The sequence below is a fragment of the Scardinius erythrophthalmus genome, assembly GCF_964197995.2.
Source record: "Scardinius erythrophthalmus genome assembly, chromosome: 3".
Lineage (NCBI taxonomy): Eukaryota > Metazoa > Chordata > Actinopteri > Cypriniformes > Leuciscidae > Scardinius > Scardinius erythrophthalmus.
In genome coordinates this window covers 5,810,978-5,825,841 of record NC_138223.1, presented here as the reverse complement: position 1 = coordinate 5,825,841, position 14,864 = coordinate 5,810,978, and the positions used below count along the sequence as shown (strand labels likewise).

Genomic DNA, 14,864 nt, shown 5'->3' with positions numbered 1-14,864 from the left:
TTAATTTAATTAATCAATCAACAATACTATTGATCAGCATTACCAAACGTGGACATTTTCCACTAGAAACAAACATTGATGTATTATTTTAATTTAATACTGTGAAGCTGCTTTGATACAATCTGTATTGTGAAAAGCGCTATATAAAAAACTTGACTTGATATACAGTTAAATCAAGAATGATTGGACATGTGCAATGTATGATAAATGTAATTAGGCAAAATCATGAATTACCATTAAAATGTCAAATTGTAAAATTAAAAATGTTTGTTAGCCAGACTACTGTACATCTATATAGGCTTACAAACTGAATTTCATATTTAAAAAACGAGCTAATAAATTATTTATATTTTATAATAGTTTGGTTGCATAAATAAATGCAATTATTAGATGTCGCTATTTTAAAAAACATTTGCATAGCATTTTTATTTTGCCATGCAAAAGTCACTTCCATGATTCTAGGATGTTGTTTAGTTTAGTGTGTCTATAGATGGGTTTCATGCTGGATTGTAAAGTGTAGGTATGGTTTATTTAAAATAGCGCCCTTGTTTTTTCCAGCCACAGATATGGTGTCACTAGGACGAATAAACTTGTTATCCACGTCCTTCCAATACATGCTCATGATTTATATTCTGCAAAGGAACTGTTCATTACTCACATCAGAAATCCTCATTGATCGGCTGTCGAAAGAAACTAAATTTGGTCCGATCAGTCGGGCGTTGTTATCGCTTCCTATTTCCCACTTTCATCAATCACCTTCCTTTCCCAGGTGGATCTTCAGTTCCTTAAGGTTCTGACTGGGATCGCTACCCAAGGAGCCATCTCCAAGGAGACTCTTAAGTCCTACTACGTCACCACCTTCAAACTGGAAGTCAGCACTAATGGAGAGGACTGGATGATCTATCGGCATGGAAAAAACCATAAGGCAAGGACCATGCAATACATTTGTGTTCTCTACTGTATGTGTTTACAAGTAGCAAAAGACCATAACTACAATATCCTAATATTCCTAATTGATGATGATTTCTAAAATATGTGATAGAGAAAAAAGGTGATTAATAAGCATGCTAAGTGTACCACTGATAGTTAGCAGGCTATAATTCAGGTGAATCCAGCCAGGTCACATAAACACAAACATAACAATCGACAAATAACTATGTTTAATTACACATTATACTAAAAGATTTTAGTCAATATCCCCTCCCAAATCTATCATTACACTTTTGTTTTCACTAAAAATGCGTACTTAAATGGTATCAGTGGTTAAATATTCAGTTTTTTCTCAAATCTTTTGAAATGAGGCAGTTGAGCATCTGCAGGAAGAAGTAACTCTAGTTCCAGCCAGGTGAACTTTGTTGGTCTGAACAGAGAAAGTGACATGGGAACAAGTTGAGAGATGGTTATCTGGTGGCGGAGAACAATGAGGCTCTCTATGCACCCTTATCTCTCTGGCCGTTCCTAATGCCTGTGAGCTACCTGCCGTAAACACACCTGCGTGACCGGTCACACCTGGACCAGCTTGGGATACGCTGATACGTGTTCATACGTTATCGGAATTCAGGGTTTCCTCTCTTGATTTTGTCCCATTTGAAGACCAGTAAGACTGTTTCAAATAATTTTTCATTTCTAGACTGATCCTATTAGGACTAATATGATTTTTGCTTTGAAGAAGGCAGGAATTCAATCACAGAGCTTTGGACAACCCTCAGTAACTCCATCAAAAAAATATTTAAGACGGATATAGAGCATTTGGGTTGTGAAGATTATTGCAGCAAAGTCAAATTATGAGGAGGACACAACTGAGCAAACTCGACAGAAATGCTTTTGTTTGGCTTGCATTAGCCCAGCTAGTAATTAAAGCATCAATCAACCGCCATCGCTTCATTTACCCCACTCGCCCAACCACATCCTAATCTCTGTTTGTTTTGACGCTGTCCACCGCTTGAAAGTTCGTTTTTCTCATTTCGTGACAACTAATCCCACTGTAACCGCGTTGGCCACAGTGTAATCAGAGCCTCGGAAAGATGCTTATGCATTTTAACTCTACGTTACGCCAAGGGGCGCCGTGTAATAAAAGTGCTAGGATTAACCTTTTGGTCGTCTTTTTAGTGGATCTGCTTTTGATTAAAAGATTAGTCTCCTGTTTGGGAATAAGTCACATGTGAAAGTAGTACTGACCCTTGGATATGCCTGGGATTAGAGATCCGAACATAATCTTGGTCTCAAATCACTTTTATGATAAACTAGTTTGTATACTGGTTACTAAATTATTTATATATAGTAATGAGGGTTGGTAAATTGTATCTTGATGGTTTCAGCCTTTTGACAATATTCAGTTTATAATGGAATTATTTATATAAAAAAAAATCTATTTGAATATTGTCAAAAGCCTGGAAATTATATTTAGTATCCGTTAGTGTTCTTGTTCTTCCTCCTCCTTCCACTCTTTCAATGGCTGCCCATATAACTACTTGCTGAAAAATGGTGAAATTTGGCACACAGAAAGTGGACAGTCTGAATATTAAACACACTCATTTTTGAATCTCTAACTAAATCCCTCCAGTGCCACCAACTCTCCAAAAATTGCCCTTACGTTTATGCTAATAACTTTTTTCCCTCTGATTCCTTGGCTCAAGACGATTCGAACGGACCATTGGGAATTTTCCGAAAAACCTACTCTTTTTAACTTTTGATTTTCACCAAAATTGGCTCAGATCATCTTCCGACCATGCTGGCAAAAGGTTATCAAAAGCTTTTTGATAAACCCAACTGTTCTCAAAAAAACTATTAAAAATAATTTACTGATGCAAATTGTTGCGAAATAGAGTTTTTTATGTAAGATCCATATGATTTTTTAATTGATTCACTTAGTTTGAATTGATTCATGCTAGGGACATTTGAATCAGAAATGCTTCTAAAACATTCTTGTACTTGCCAGTCATAACACAAGGAATGATTGTAACCTTATTCTGAGGATAAAAGTGCCTTAAAATGTCACAAAATTCACTTTTTTGCTCTATTTAATTTTATACAGTAAAGTCGTTGCACATATTTCATGAATATTCAATATACTGTACCATCCAGCATTTTTGCATTGAATCACTCAATAAATGGCAAAAAGGTTCCACAAGCACGAAAAATTGCAGCATATCGTGTTTATTATTGAAATTCCTATAAATCCCTTGTGAACAGCAAGTAATAAATCTGTCACACACTCACTTGATACATGATGAATATGGCATATAAAGGCATTTAGCCTCTGCGTTCACCGTCTGTGAGAGAAGTGAAGACTGGGAGAGTGGAAAAGGATGGAAGGAGAGACACAACGATACAGGAAAATGAAACATTTGGATTAAGGGGGGAGTCTTGTCATTTCTTTCCCCCATTGAGAGAAAGCTCACTGGTATATTGTTCAGTAGTGAATGAAAAAGTTTTTTATTTTATCTTCAGGTACTCGACGTAATTAATTTAGGTCAAAGGCGTTCAACAAAAAAGGGAATCATTGTATTAATATGAATATTAATAAACAAGGAATTTTTTCATTTTTCTCCTTTTTTTTGTAGAAGTGTTCAACTGCAAGTGATAAAATCTGAAAATGTCTGGCACCAGACATCATAAAACACACATATTCTCTTTCCTCAACTTCGTTTCTCCACTCCTGTCTTTGGCTAGACGTGCTCTTTCACGACTTTCATCAATACTTAAACACCTCGAGACCTTTTGTCCCTAGCAGTCTGCATGGGATGTCTGCTCTGACCGACCCAGGGGTGGAGACGGGCTCACGCAGGGTTTCACCTCCCAGCATTGGAGGGACAGTGGAAATGGTCTTTATAATTTCATGATCTATCACTCATAGACCCACAACATGGCAGGTTGAATTATTTAGTTACACTAGCTAGCGGTCTACTTTAACTGGATGGGTGGAACCATCCTGCCGTGGGACGCCCCGCCACCAACACTCTTGTTGTCAGGCAGATTTTGGTCTTGTTTACGACTTTAAATGGCTTAAAGCTTAAACGGCTTACAGCTCTATAGGTTATTTGAAATTTGGTTATGCAGTGCCATTTTAATTTAAAACACATCTTTAAGGTTTAGTACTAATCATTTACTGGGTATTTGTGTATTGTATTGAATTGCGCAACCTTTTCTTATAGCAAACATACAATGAATTCCTCTAGCAAGAATGCCATCAATCTGCTTGTTATTCTAAAGGCCAGTCAGGAAAGATCTCCCATTATCAACAAAGAAAAATAGTCTTTGATTGATTCGTACAGGAAACGGTCATTATTCAAGATGACTTGGTCAGACTCGGATCTCTTTATGATCTTAATTAACCTTTGAACTGTGTAACTAGGCTTATTGACAGGGGTCAAAGATCGCCGCTAAACCACTGATGGAATCTTTGATCTTAACAGGTGAAGAAAACCTGAATGCATTAACAATATGCAATTTGACCTCTGACCCCCCTTGTCTGCTCTTTAAACTGTACCATATTTCTTTTCCATATGTACATATTTTCTGAAGACTTTTTTGTGTCTAATAGATCTTAGCAGATGCCATTTGATGTGAACAAAACAAGAAAAAAGTTGAAAAAAGACAAAATTACAGTTTGTTCATGTTGGACTTTCTTGAGCTTACAAATTTAGGTTACATTTAATTTTCACAACCCATTCTTTCAGTGAAAATGTGTGCAACTACATCATTTAATTGTTTTTACAACAAAATGATACCCAGGTACAAAAAAATATGCGCTATATTTATGAAATGTAAAAATGTACATGCAAATGGTTTTACGAATAATTTGCACAGAAATGTGTATCATAAATTAATGTAAAAATGATTTTATGTACATTTTACACAGAAATGAATTGCACAGTTATGTAAGAATGTTTTTTATAAATTTATTATACTTTTTTTGTCTAGACATTATTACAAATTGTATAGAAATTACACATATAGTGCAAAAAGTGTAATTATTTTTTTTCATGCAAATTTATGTACATTCACCGACGAATGTAATTTTACAAATAATTTGCACAAACAGTTTTATGAATGATTTACAAATACATTTGATTTGTTATTAATGTCATTTTACACTATAAAAAATATTTTCCAAAACTGTGAAAGATTATTGAGTACTTTTAACAGTAAAATGTTCAAAAATTCACGTTTAATTCAATGTGCTACTTGTGAAATGTATTAGCCATTTTTCTAAGTGAAAATTGTTTCAAAGTAAACCAGATGTTTTCCAGTCTGGTTATAGGAAAAATGTAAACAGAAATGAATGAGTCCCACTGAACGGACTGTACTTCTGTCCCACTCAACCTCATGTTCATTCTGGTCAAATTAAATATGCCATTTAGTAAATATGACTATGGGCCGGTCCTTCTTTCTCATACATTTCCAGTTATCCTGGTCTCTATGATATTTTCTTCCCTATGATTTTTCCGTCTTGTTGATTGGTCTATGTTATCGTCTCTCAGACCCTGCGCTCCTCCTCCAGTCTCTTTCGTTTAACCTCTGTCTTCTCTTCCATCATTATCCGTGAACTCTGCAGAGCTGCCACAATGTTTTGCCACAGAGTTGAATGGCTGAATGCGCCTTATTCCAGCATCTGGAAAGGGGTCATCCGTCTAGTCCGGCTGTCTTGTCTGTCTGGCTTCAGCAGCCACAACACACTCGAGATCAGCATTTTAAAAAAGGGTTTGAGAAAACCTTCCCCCCACCTCTCCATCCTTCCAACACTGCATCATTGAAGCATTATGAGTGTGGTCCTTTGTGAGTGTGCCGAATTCCCCTACTGGGAATACACACACACACACTCACACGGAGTTGATAAAGCATTTGTAGCCTTGAGCGTTGAGCACAGAAAGGGATTCTTCCATATGGATTACTCTGCCCAGAGCCTGTAACTCTCTATGGGACGTGACTTGTGGCCACTGGATGGAGAGGATGAGGCGAACAATGGGGATGAATGAGGTTTAGGCCTTGAGGAAAAAGGAATAGGGGGAAATTTAACTGTGGTGAAAACAAGCTCAATAGACTCTTTGTTTGTCTTCGTCTAATCCACTACTTTTTTCTAGTGCCACTTGACTTAATCAACCCGTTTCACTGCCTCACTGGTGTCTGTCATAGTCACAGCTTTGTAAGTGAGCCAGGATACTTGTGTGTGTGTGTGTTTGTGTGTGTGTGTTCGCTTTTGAAAGCCCTTACACAGCCTATCTTGGACTATGTTACACTTCATCTCAGGTGAGGAATGTTTTCGGTTGGCTAAGACACATCCATCGGTAAACGTCTCACGTTTACACGGATGTGTGTGTGGGGGGGGGGGGGGGGTCATGTGTTTTCAACCGTTTTAACAATCATAAGTTCCAGTCTCCTCTGTATTTGTATTTGATTCTTTTATTTGATTTTTGACACACACACACACACACACACACACACACACACACAGCACACACACACACATATACAGGATTTCAACTGTGACAAGGCCTCAAGCTCACTTACTGCACGTCTTGTGCTTTCTAAATCTAAAATTGTGTTTAGATTTCAGTTATCACTCAAGCATTCGACTCTACATGGGAAGTTCATCTCTTATCTACAGCAATTTTTCACTGGTATTCATTCTAATAGTCTTTATCACGCTTTACAGAGAAATTGTCGGATCTCTTGTGGTTCTGAGGTATGTGAACGAGAGAAGGAGTTAGTTATGTTTTATCGCAGCAGTTTATAATGTCCCCACCTTTAATTTGTAATGTGTTTAAAGGGCTGTCATATCAAGGGCTGATAATGTGCATATCAAACTAAGATGTCCGTCAGATGAATACCTCTTAAAAACTTGAGGAATAACGTTTTATTCCTCCTGGCCATTTTGCATGCAGAAAAACAAAAAATCTGAGATGGGAATATCATGAAAGACATGATATTCTTTTGGGAAGAACTCTTTCTAGTGTGGAAAAAGTCCTCATTTGCGATTTCAATGAATAGATTTGGTGATGCTTTGCAGCAAGTATAATCTGCGTTGTGTTTTCTTTCTTTTGCAGATTTTCCATGCCAACACTGATCCATCTGAGGTGGTTTTGAACCGTGTTCCTCAGCCCGTTCTGGCCCGATTTGTTCGTATTCGACCACAGACGTGGAATAATGGCATTGCACTACGCTTTGAACTTTATGGTTGCCAGATTACAGGTGACTGTTTATACTCACATTGTTTCTTATCATTTTACCATACAATGCAATGAGGTCTTTCGTCTGTTAGCGGGGAAAAAATATTTGCTGAAAATGAAAAATAAAACACCATGTAAAGCCTGACACATGACATAATAGAAACATCTCTTTTTTTTTCTTTTTTTTTTTACTGGAACAGTTTATTGAAGCTTTAGACAAAATATAAAAAAAAGTTTTTCTTTTGTTTTTTTTGGTATGATATTTGATATATCAGGCTTTTATGGCTTATATAGTATGATATATAGAGAGAATATGGAGCTCATACTTGAAGGAAAATCATCTCAGTTTTTATTCAGACGTAAAAGAAAAATATGCAATTTGGTGCAGTTGCTGATGTTTATATGGACAAAACTATCTGATGAATTTTTTGATAGCTTGTTATGTAAAGATCTTTATTACAGGATAAAGACTACTTGCATGAAATGCATATAAAAATCAGCTGTAAAATCTCTGTAGTTTTTATAATACAATGCAACAAATAATTAAGTTCAAATACAATGATTGAGACATGCACAAATAAACATTCCTTAAAAGGAATATTCATCTTGAAATATTTACCTGAATGTGGACATTTTTAGAATTATTCTTAAAGGCCTTTTGCTTGCTAAAAAAAAAGTATAAACTCTCAATCAGATGACATGAGGTATGAAGTTTCGATCGGTTAGAGTCCTTAGAAATTTGTGTATCAAATATGAGACAATAGGCTTAATAAGGATAACTTATTCTTTAACCTCAAATTTCCCGGTAAAACTGTAATAAGTGCGTTGTAAGACACTTTGGATAAAAGTGTCTAGTACATGCCCATTTCAACATTTAAAGGCTGAAGTCAGTGTGTACTAGCCTGGCAAGCCAGACCTACATCAAGATGTTCGGTCTGGCAACTCTCCATAGACACGGCTCAATCCGAGGGGCGGGATAAACGGCTGTCTTTCAAATTCCCTCTGCACGCAATAGGACAGCGCTTCAACCAACCAGAGCGTTTTCCCAACAGCGGAGCTTTGATAGATTCAACTTTTGAATCTGGCCGGCAAAACTACGAACACATCTTCGTTTTTTAAGAAAAACTTAACTCCAAGTCCTCCAGAGTCGCGGCCAAAGCCGATTCGAAAGACTGTTCTCCAGCAGCCGCTATTCTTTGTTTTCAAGTAGCAGGGAACCGTCGCAACTCAGTCGTCATTATGTTAAGCCTGCCCCGCCTACTCTATACACTACGTGATTGGCCTGACCCAATTTAGGTTTTTCCAGCACGAAAGTCAATGGAGAGTTGCTAGACTACCCTGGCTGCAAAATACATTTTGCTGCGTCTAGATTTCTAAGTGTGTACATCTCGTTCTCTTTTGTCTCAGATGCTCCATGTTCAGAGCTCCAGGGAATGCTGTCCGGGCTCCTCACTGACTCCCAGATCTCAGCGTCCTCAGTGAGGGACCTTCACTGGGCCCCTGGAGCGGCACGTCTGGTGGCCAGTAGATCAGGATGGTTTCCTGGCCCTGCCCAGCCTATAGCTGGAGAAGAATGGCTCCAGGTGGACCTCGGGACACCCAAGACGGTGCGAGGAGTGATAACCCAAGGAGCGCGTAGCGGTGAGGGAGGAACCAGCTCTGAGAACCGGGCTTTCGTACGGAAGTATCGCCTAGCACACAGCCTGAATGGGAAAGACTGGAACTTTGTAATGGATAGCAAGACTAGCATGTCAAAGGTATTTAATTTGTCTATAGCATAATATAAACATATGCAAAATATAATTACTGGAGTAATGATATTGAAAATTCAGCATTGCATAACATTTTAAAATGTATTTAAACCAATTATTTTTAAATTACAATAATGTTTCACTTACTGACCCCAAACTTTTGAACAGTAATGTAAGTGGCTTGTTGCTTTTCTAAGATGACCTTCTCGCTCTAAACATCTTCATTCTGCTTGACATATTCAGCTGATGGTTTGTTACTGGTCCAAGTTGGTTTACCAGTCCTTACAGTCTTGATTAAGATGGTCTACAAGGCCAAAAACCAAGTCCACTTGCTGGTAGTCCAGTCTATCAGTCATCTAGACCAACTTGACCAGCTAAAAACCTTGCTACCATTTTCTGGGATTTTCCAGTAGGGATTCAACCAAAATGTTTCCAACTAAATGCAGTCTCCTGTGATTTCTGTTTAGATGTCTAAATTCAGTAAGTGTGTGTGTGAGTAATCTCTTTTTTCCTACCGTACGCAGCTTTTTGAGGGAAACACACACTATGACACCCCGGAGCTGAGACGTTTTGAGGAGCTGCCTGCACAGTTCATCCGCATCTATCCAGAGCGCTGGTCTCCGGCAGGGATCGGAATGAGAATGGAAGTCCTGGGCTGCAACCTGCCAGGTACAGTAGGTCACCGCCCTCTGATACACCACTGTTGTGAAATCATAAGCTAAATTGCTTGTTGTTGATTGGGCAGTGCCAGTTGTAGGGTGCAATTTATTCTCAGTCTCTACAACCGACACTGAGCTGTTTCCCAGAAACGCGCTGTCAGCTGAAAGTTATTGCAGCCGGAACATTTTTTTCTTTTCATTTATGGTGTGGAGATGTATAAAAAAAAAAAAAAAAAAAAAAAGGTGATGTGAAAATAGAAATATAGAAACCATGCTATTATCAATGTTGAAAACAGTTATGCTGCTTTTGATGAATAGATATTTCAAAAGAACAGCATTTATTTGAAACCTTGAAATCTTTTGTAACATTATAAATGTTTTTACTTTTGATCAATTTAATGCATCCTTGTAGAATAAAACTAAGAATTTGTTTAAAAAAATAAACAATCTTTCTGACCTCAATCTTTTGAAAGGTAGTTTATGTTTGGGACATTCGAACTCATTTAAAGTTAAAATTCTTTCTGTCTTTAATTACTTTAGACTTTTCGTGTCTCTTTTCGTTCATCTTCTGAACACAAATGAAGATCTTTTCCATTAAATCGGAGAGCTTACGCAACTAACACTTTCAAGCCACAGAGAGGTAGTAAAGACATCATAAAAGTAATCCATGTGACTCCAGTGGTTTAACCTCAACTGTGTATTTATTTTATTATAATCATTTATTACGGATTGTATGTGTTTATCTGACCAGACTTGCTAGAGCATCAACCTGCACGAATACACAGTTCCCATGTCTATGATAAGCATGAAAGACACAGACAAACACACTCACGCAGCTCTGCTATAATCAGACAGCTACCCCCTGTGCCAATTATCCTCTATGTTGTATAATTTATCATAGAGCTTCTGGAGATACATCTGATTGAGAGAGAGAGTGTGTGTGTGTGCGTATGTATGTTTGCAAATGTACAGTATGCTCTACTTTTAGGTGTGAAAACCAAATTCTAGAGACCTTCAGCATAGATTGATTGATCAGAATTGCAAATATAGAAACTCTCACAATTACATAAATGTACTGTGGCGGTACTAAGGTTCAGTGAAGGTTATACGAAGGTGAAAAAATGAGTATATAAATGTCATTTTTGGGTGAACTGTCCCTTTAAGGATCACAACCTTTCTCTCTAGATTCCTCTCTTTTGTTTTCTAACTTTGTTTTCTAATCAGTCTCTCTCTCTCTCTGTTCCCACCATTTGATCTTGCCTGTGTAAATGTTTTTCTTCTGGTCCTGCTCTCCTCACTTCTCCTCTTTCTGTTTCTCATCAGAGACCATGATACTCTCTTTCCCATGTACTCTCTCCCACACATACACACATTCACTCATATGTTATACATGTTTATCCCACAGAACAGCTGTTGTAGTGTATAGGCTATACCGGCCTACACTGTTACTTAGTATGTACTTGAGAATAAATAACATCTCCCAGAAGTAATTCCTACAGTGTTCTTAGTGGTTGCTTTATTTTTTATAAAATTGAATTTGAGCTTATTTCTTGGGTTGAAATAATTAATCATTTTTTTGTCATCATGCGTATCTGAGAATACTCAGTTCCTCAGGTTTTATGCGCTGTGATCATCATGAAACAATCAAACACACACACACACACACACACACACATATATATATATATATATATATATATATATATATATATATATATATATATATATATATATATATATATATATATATATATATATATCCTGTAATATATAACACACTGCATGAGTCTCTCTCAGGTGAATTATGGGGCCCTAAAGGCAGCTGTTTTATTTTCCCAGCATGCACTACTGCTCTTTACAGCCCTGCCAAACTCTGGTTAGCAGGCTGAAATATGCAGACAAGCTTTATGCATAATTGACGGTGTTTTATTTATTTATTTATATATCTATTTTTCATTATTGATTTATTATTTTTTTGCTGAATCAGGTTCTTTGGAGAATGATTTGACAGCTTTCCTTAAGGATGGGTGAGAATTTGATGAAAGCGGAAATGACAGGACAAGAGTAGAGAGAGAGAGAGAGAGAGAGAGAAGAGAATGATGGGATATGAGCTGGGAAAGGGGGAGCAGAATGGAATGGATGGAAGACAGATTACAGCTATCAATAATATGCTTTCATTTCTTTGCCTTACTTCCATCACACTCAGACACAGACACACACACACACACACACACACACACACACACACACACTGAAGGCAATGATATTCCCGCTAGTCTTAATCACATTAAGGCAACTGCAGCCTGCGGTGAGGTGTACAGTTACACGTACGGTTTAAAGAGATAGATAACATATACAGCCATTTTGAAACAGCAATAACCTTCACCCTAAAAAAAGTCCATGAAAATATGGCCCGACGTATGGTGTTAGTACGAAGACATTTTCTATATTGATTGATTTTGACAAGTGTTTTAACTGTATTTTGATTTACATATTGCCTTGTGTTGTGTTCTTGGTTAAAGGGAATGTCTGTAAACTTACAGTGTTTAGTATAAGCAGAAAGAAAATGAATGGATGGATGGATGGATGGATGGATGGATGGATGGATGGATGGATGGATGGATGGATGGATGGATGGATGGATGGATGGATGGATGGATGGATGGATGGATGGATGGATGGATGGATGGATGGATGGATGGATGGATGAATTCGAGGGGTAATTTGTAGATCACAAAAATTAGCAAGTTTTGTTAAAAAAGGCTACTAAATTTTAGAATAGTTTACACATTTAACTAATGTGGCATTAAAGGACAAAAAATAAAATTTGCTACATGAAAATAGTTCATGCAACAGTGTTGTTAACTAAAATGCAAACTGTGGAAATTCGTTTTCGGTCATTTAAATAAAACTGAAAGTCTTTTAAAGGTAAATTTTTCACCTAATATTTATATATTTTATTAGTATTATTTATTAGATAAAAAGGTTCAACTTAAAAACTTAAAATAATAAAAAACAATTTAAGCTAAATAGAAATATACAAAAATGACAAAACTTAAAACATAAAATTAAAATGAAAACTGAAAATATATATATTTTTTTAGAAATACCATAATATTATATAACAAATACTAAAATAACACTGCCATGCACATCTTACTCTGTATGCAAAATCATAGAATATTTGTATTGACGTGCTTCTGTATTATTTTTTTATTGACTCACACACAATCTTGGTTCAAACGTTTTAGTGAGTCCATCCCAGGGCATTCTTAGATTTCTCTGAAAGCTGCATACAAAGCTGTTGAAGATATTAGAAGGATGCATAATTATGCTTCCGATCTTTCAGAACAGCCTTGTAGTGTGACGGTAGAAGTACAGCTCTTTGTGTGATGACGTTCCATGTATTTGTCTTGTATGTTGTGCTGACACAACTGTCACATCTCTGAAAGGTCAAGATCATTACACCGTGACACACAGCGACCTTTAAACCCTGACAGAACATCTTCGCGGCGCAGAGAGTGTTTGCACGTCGTGTGTACGCGTGCGAGAGCACAGTCCCGCGCAGGTGACGCTATTTATCATCACCCCTGTACTAATTGAATCAGAAGACAAAGAAAAACAAATGTATGCAGACTGCAGGTGTGGAGGCATATGAAAGAATGATGGAGGGAAAGAGGATGGCATAGAGAGGGAGGCAGTTAGCGATAGGGCAGAGGAAGTGGTATTAGCTGGCTAATTGCTTCAGAAAAGGCCATGGCATTACAGTGACAAATATCACCAGCTGTGGCTCACCTTTTATGAATTCAAAATATTAATGTATGCACCGATTCGCTTCCTCTGCAGATACTACTGTGTGAGTGACCGCTCAGTTCATATACTAGATGGACTTCTGCTCTCATTTAAGTCTAAAACCTTTTGTTTAATGCAGTTTATTTGTTTCCAAGGCAGGTTTCAAGACTGCTAAATAATTTCTACCCCCTAAAAAGCTTGTTTTACTGCAAGAAAGAATAATCACAACTGACATATCATGAACACACATGTGTGTGTGTGTGTGTGTGTACTTGTACAACTATCTTTGTGAGGACCAGTTTGAGTTTTCGACCATTGGAGTGAGGACAAAGAGAGTAAAGTGAGGACATTTTGGCCGGTCCTCACTTTCTGAGAGCCCTTTAAAGGCCTGTTTGAGGGTCAAGACTTGGTTTTTGGGATAAGGTTATAATTAGGTAAGGGTCGGTTTAGGGTCAGGGTTCGGGTTAGGCACTTAGGTGTGATGGGTAAGGTTAGGGTAAGCGGCTAGAGATTGCATTGTGTCAATGAATGTCCTCATAAAGATAGATCTACAAGTGTGTGTGTTAATGGTGAAAACGCACCTTTAAAAGTTATTTTGGTTCCTGTATATTTTTCAGTTCATAGCACTTTTTTGTTTTTTGAGCTAAAAATTGCTGATACTTATTATTATTTTTTTAGCATAATGGATTGGAGGTCCTATATACAGTATTAGTATGTATACGCATGTTGTTTTCATTCAACACCCCATGGTTTGTCTGGTTTTTCTCCCTACAGCAATGCTATCCATCAGTCTGATGTCATCATTTAAGACAGATGTAAAGACCTGCAGGCGATACAAGGACCAAATTATAGTTTTTTGCACAGTATTGCATACTGTGCACATAGTTTATGTTCCCCTCTGCGCTGGCATAAATTCTGAGTTTAGAGCTTTATGATTTAATTTATGAATATCTGACTCATGGCTGGCTGCGTAATTAAAATGAAAGGGAATCTCATTTGAAATGGAAAGAAAAAGAGATTTGTTTGAATGGAAATGCGTTCTGTTCTGGGTTCGGATAAGATTGTTAATTATGTGTTTCCATCCACAGAAACCTCCACACCAGCTGTAGAGACATCCAAACCAACTCAACCTTCCTCTGTAGAAACCTCCACAACACAGAAACCCAGTCCAGGTTAGTAGTTTTTTTACTCTCAAAGCACGAATACATTTCATAAACATCATAAGCCTCCAGAAATCATCCACGTTTTGGTTGTTGTTGCATATGATGTGAAATGGGAGCAGGGACCAGTAAGGCACAGAAACTGTATTTTCCAAGATAAATGTTGCTTTAGTAAAGTTTGTGTGATCTCTGTGTACATGGTACAATATAGAATATATCACAACACTTACACCACTTTTTTATTCAGTAAATATCCCTTTCCCTTTAACATAAGTAACACTATCATGATTTTCAGTGGATTGTTTGGCAGAATTGTTGTCATTTCTTTATTTT

The 14,864-nt window shown here is 37.2% G+C and overlaps 1 protein-coding gene across 2 annotated transcripts in view; it reads left to right on the top strand.

Moving 5' to 3' along the window:
* Positions 1–14,864, top strand: part of nrp2a (neuropilin 2a) — a 75,884-nt gene that overhangs the window by 39,668 nt on the left and 21,352 nt on the right. For both annotated transcript variants that reach the window (XM_081361653.1, XM_081361654.1), the window contains exons 7-11: positions 770–925; positions 7,047–7,191; positions 8,577–8,926; positions 9,445–9,589; positions 14,460–14,543. In XM_081361653.1, the coding sequence (XP_081217779.1) occupies positions 770–925; positions 7,047–7,191; positions 8,577–8,926; positions 9,445–9,589; positions 14,460–14,543 (880 nt within the window). The remainder of the gene's footprint in view (positions 1–769; positions 926–7,046; positions 7,192–8,576; positions 8,927–9,444; positions 9,590–14,459; positions 14,544–14,864) is intronic.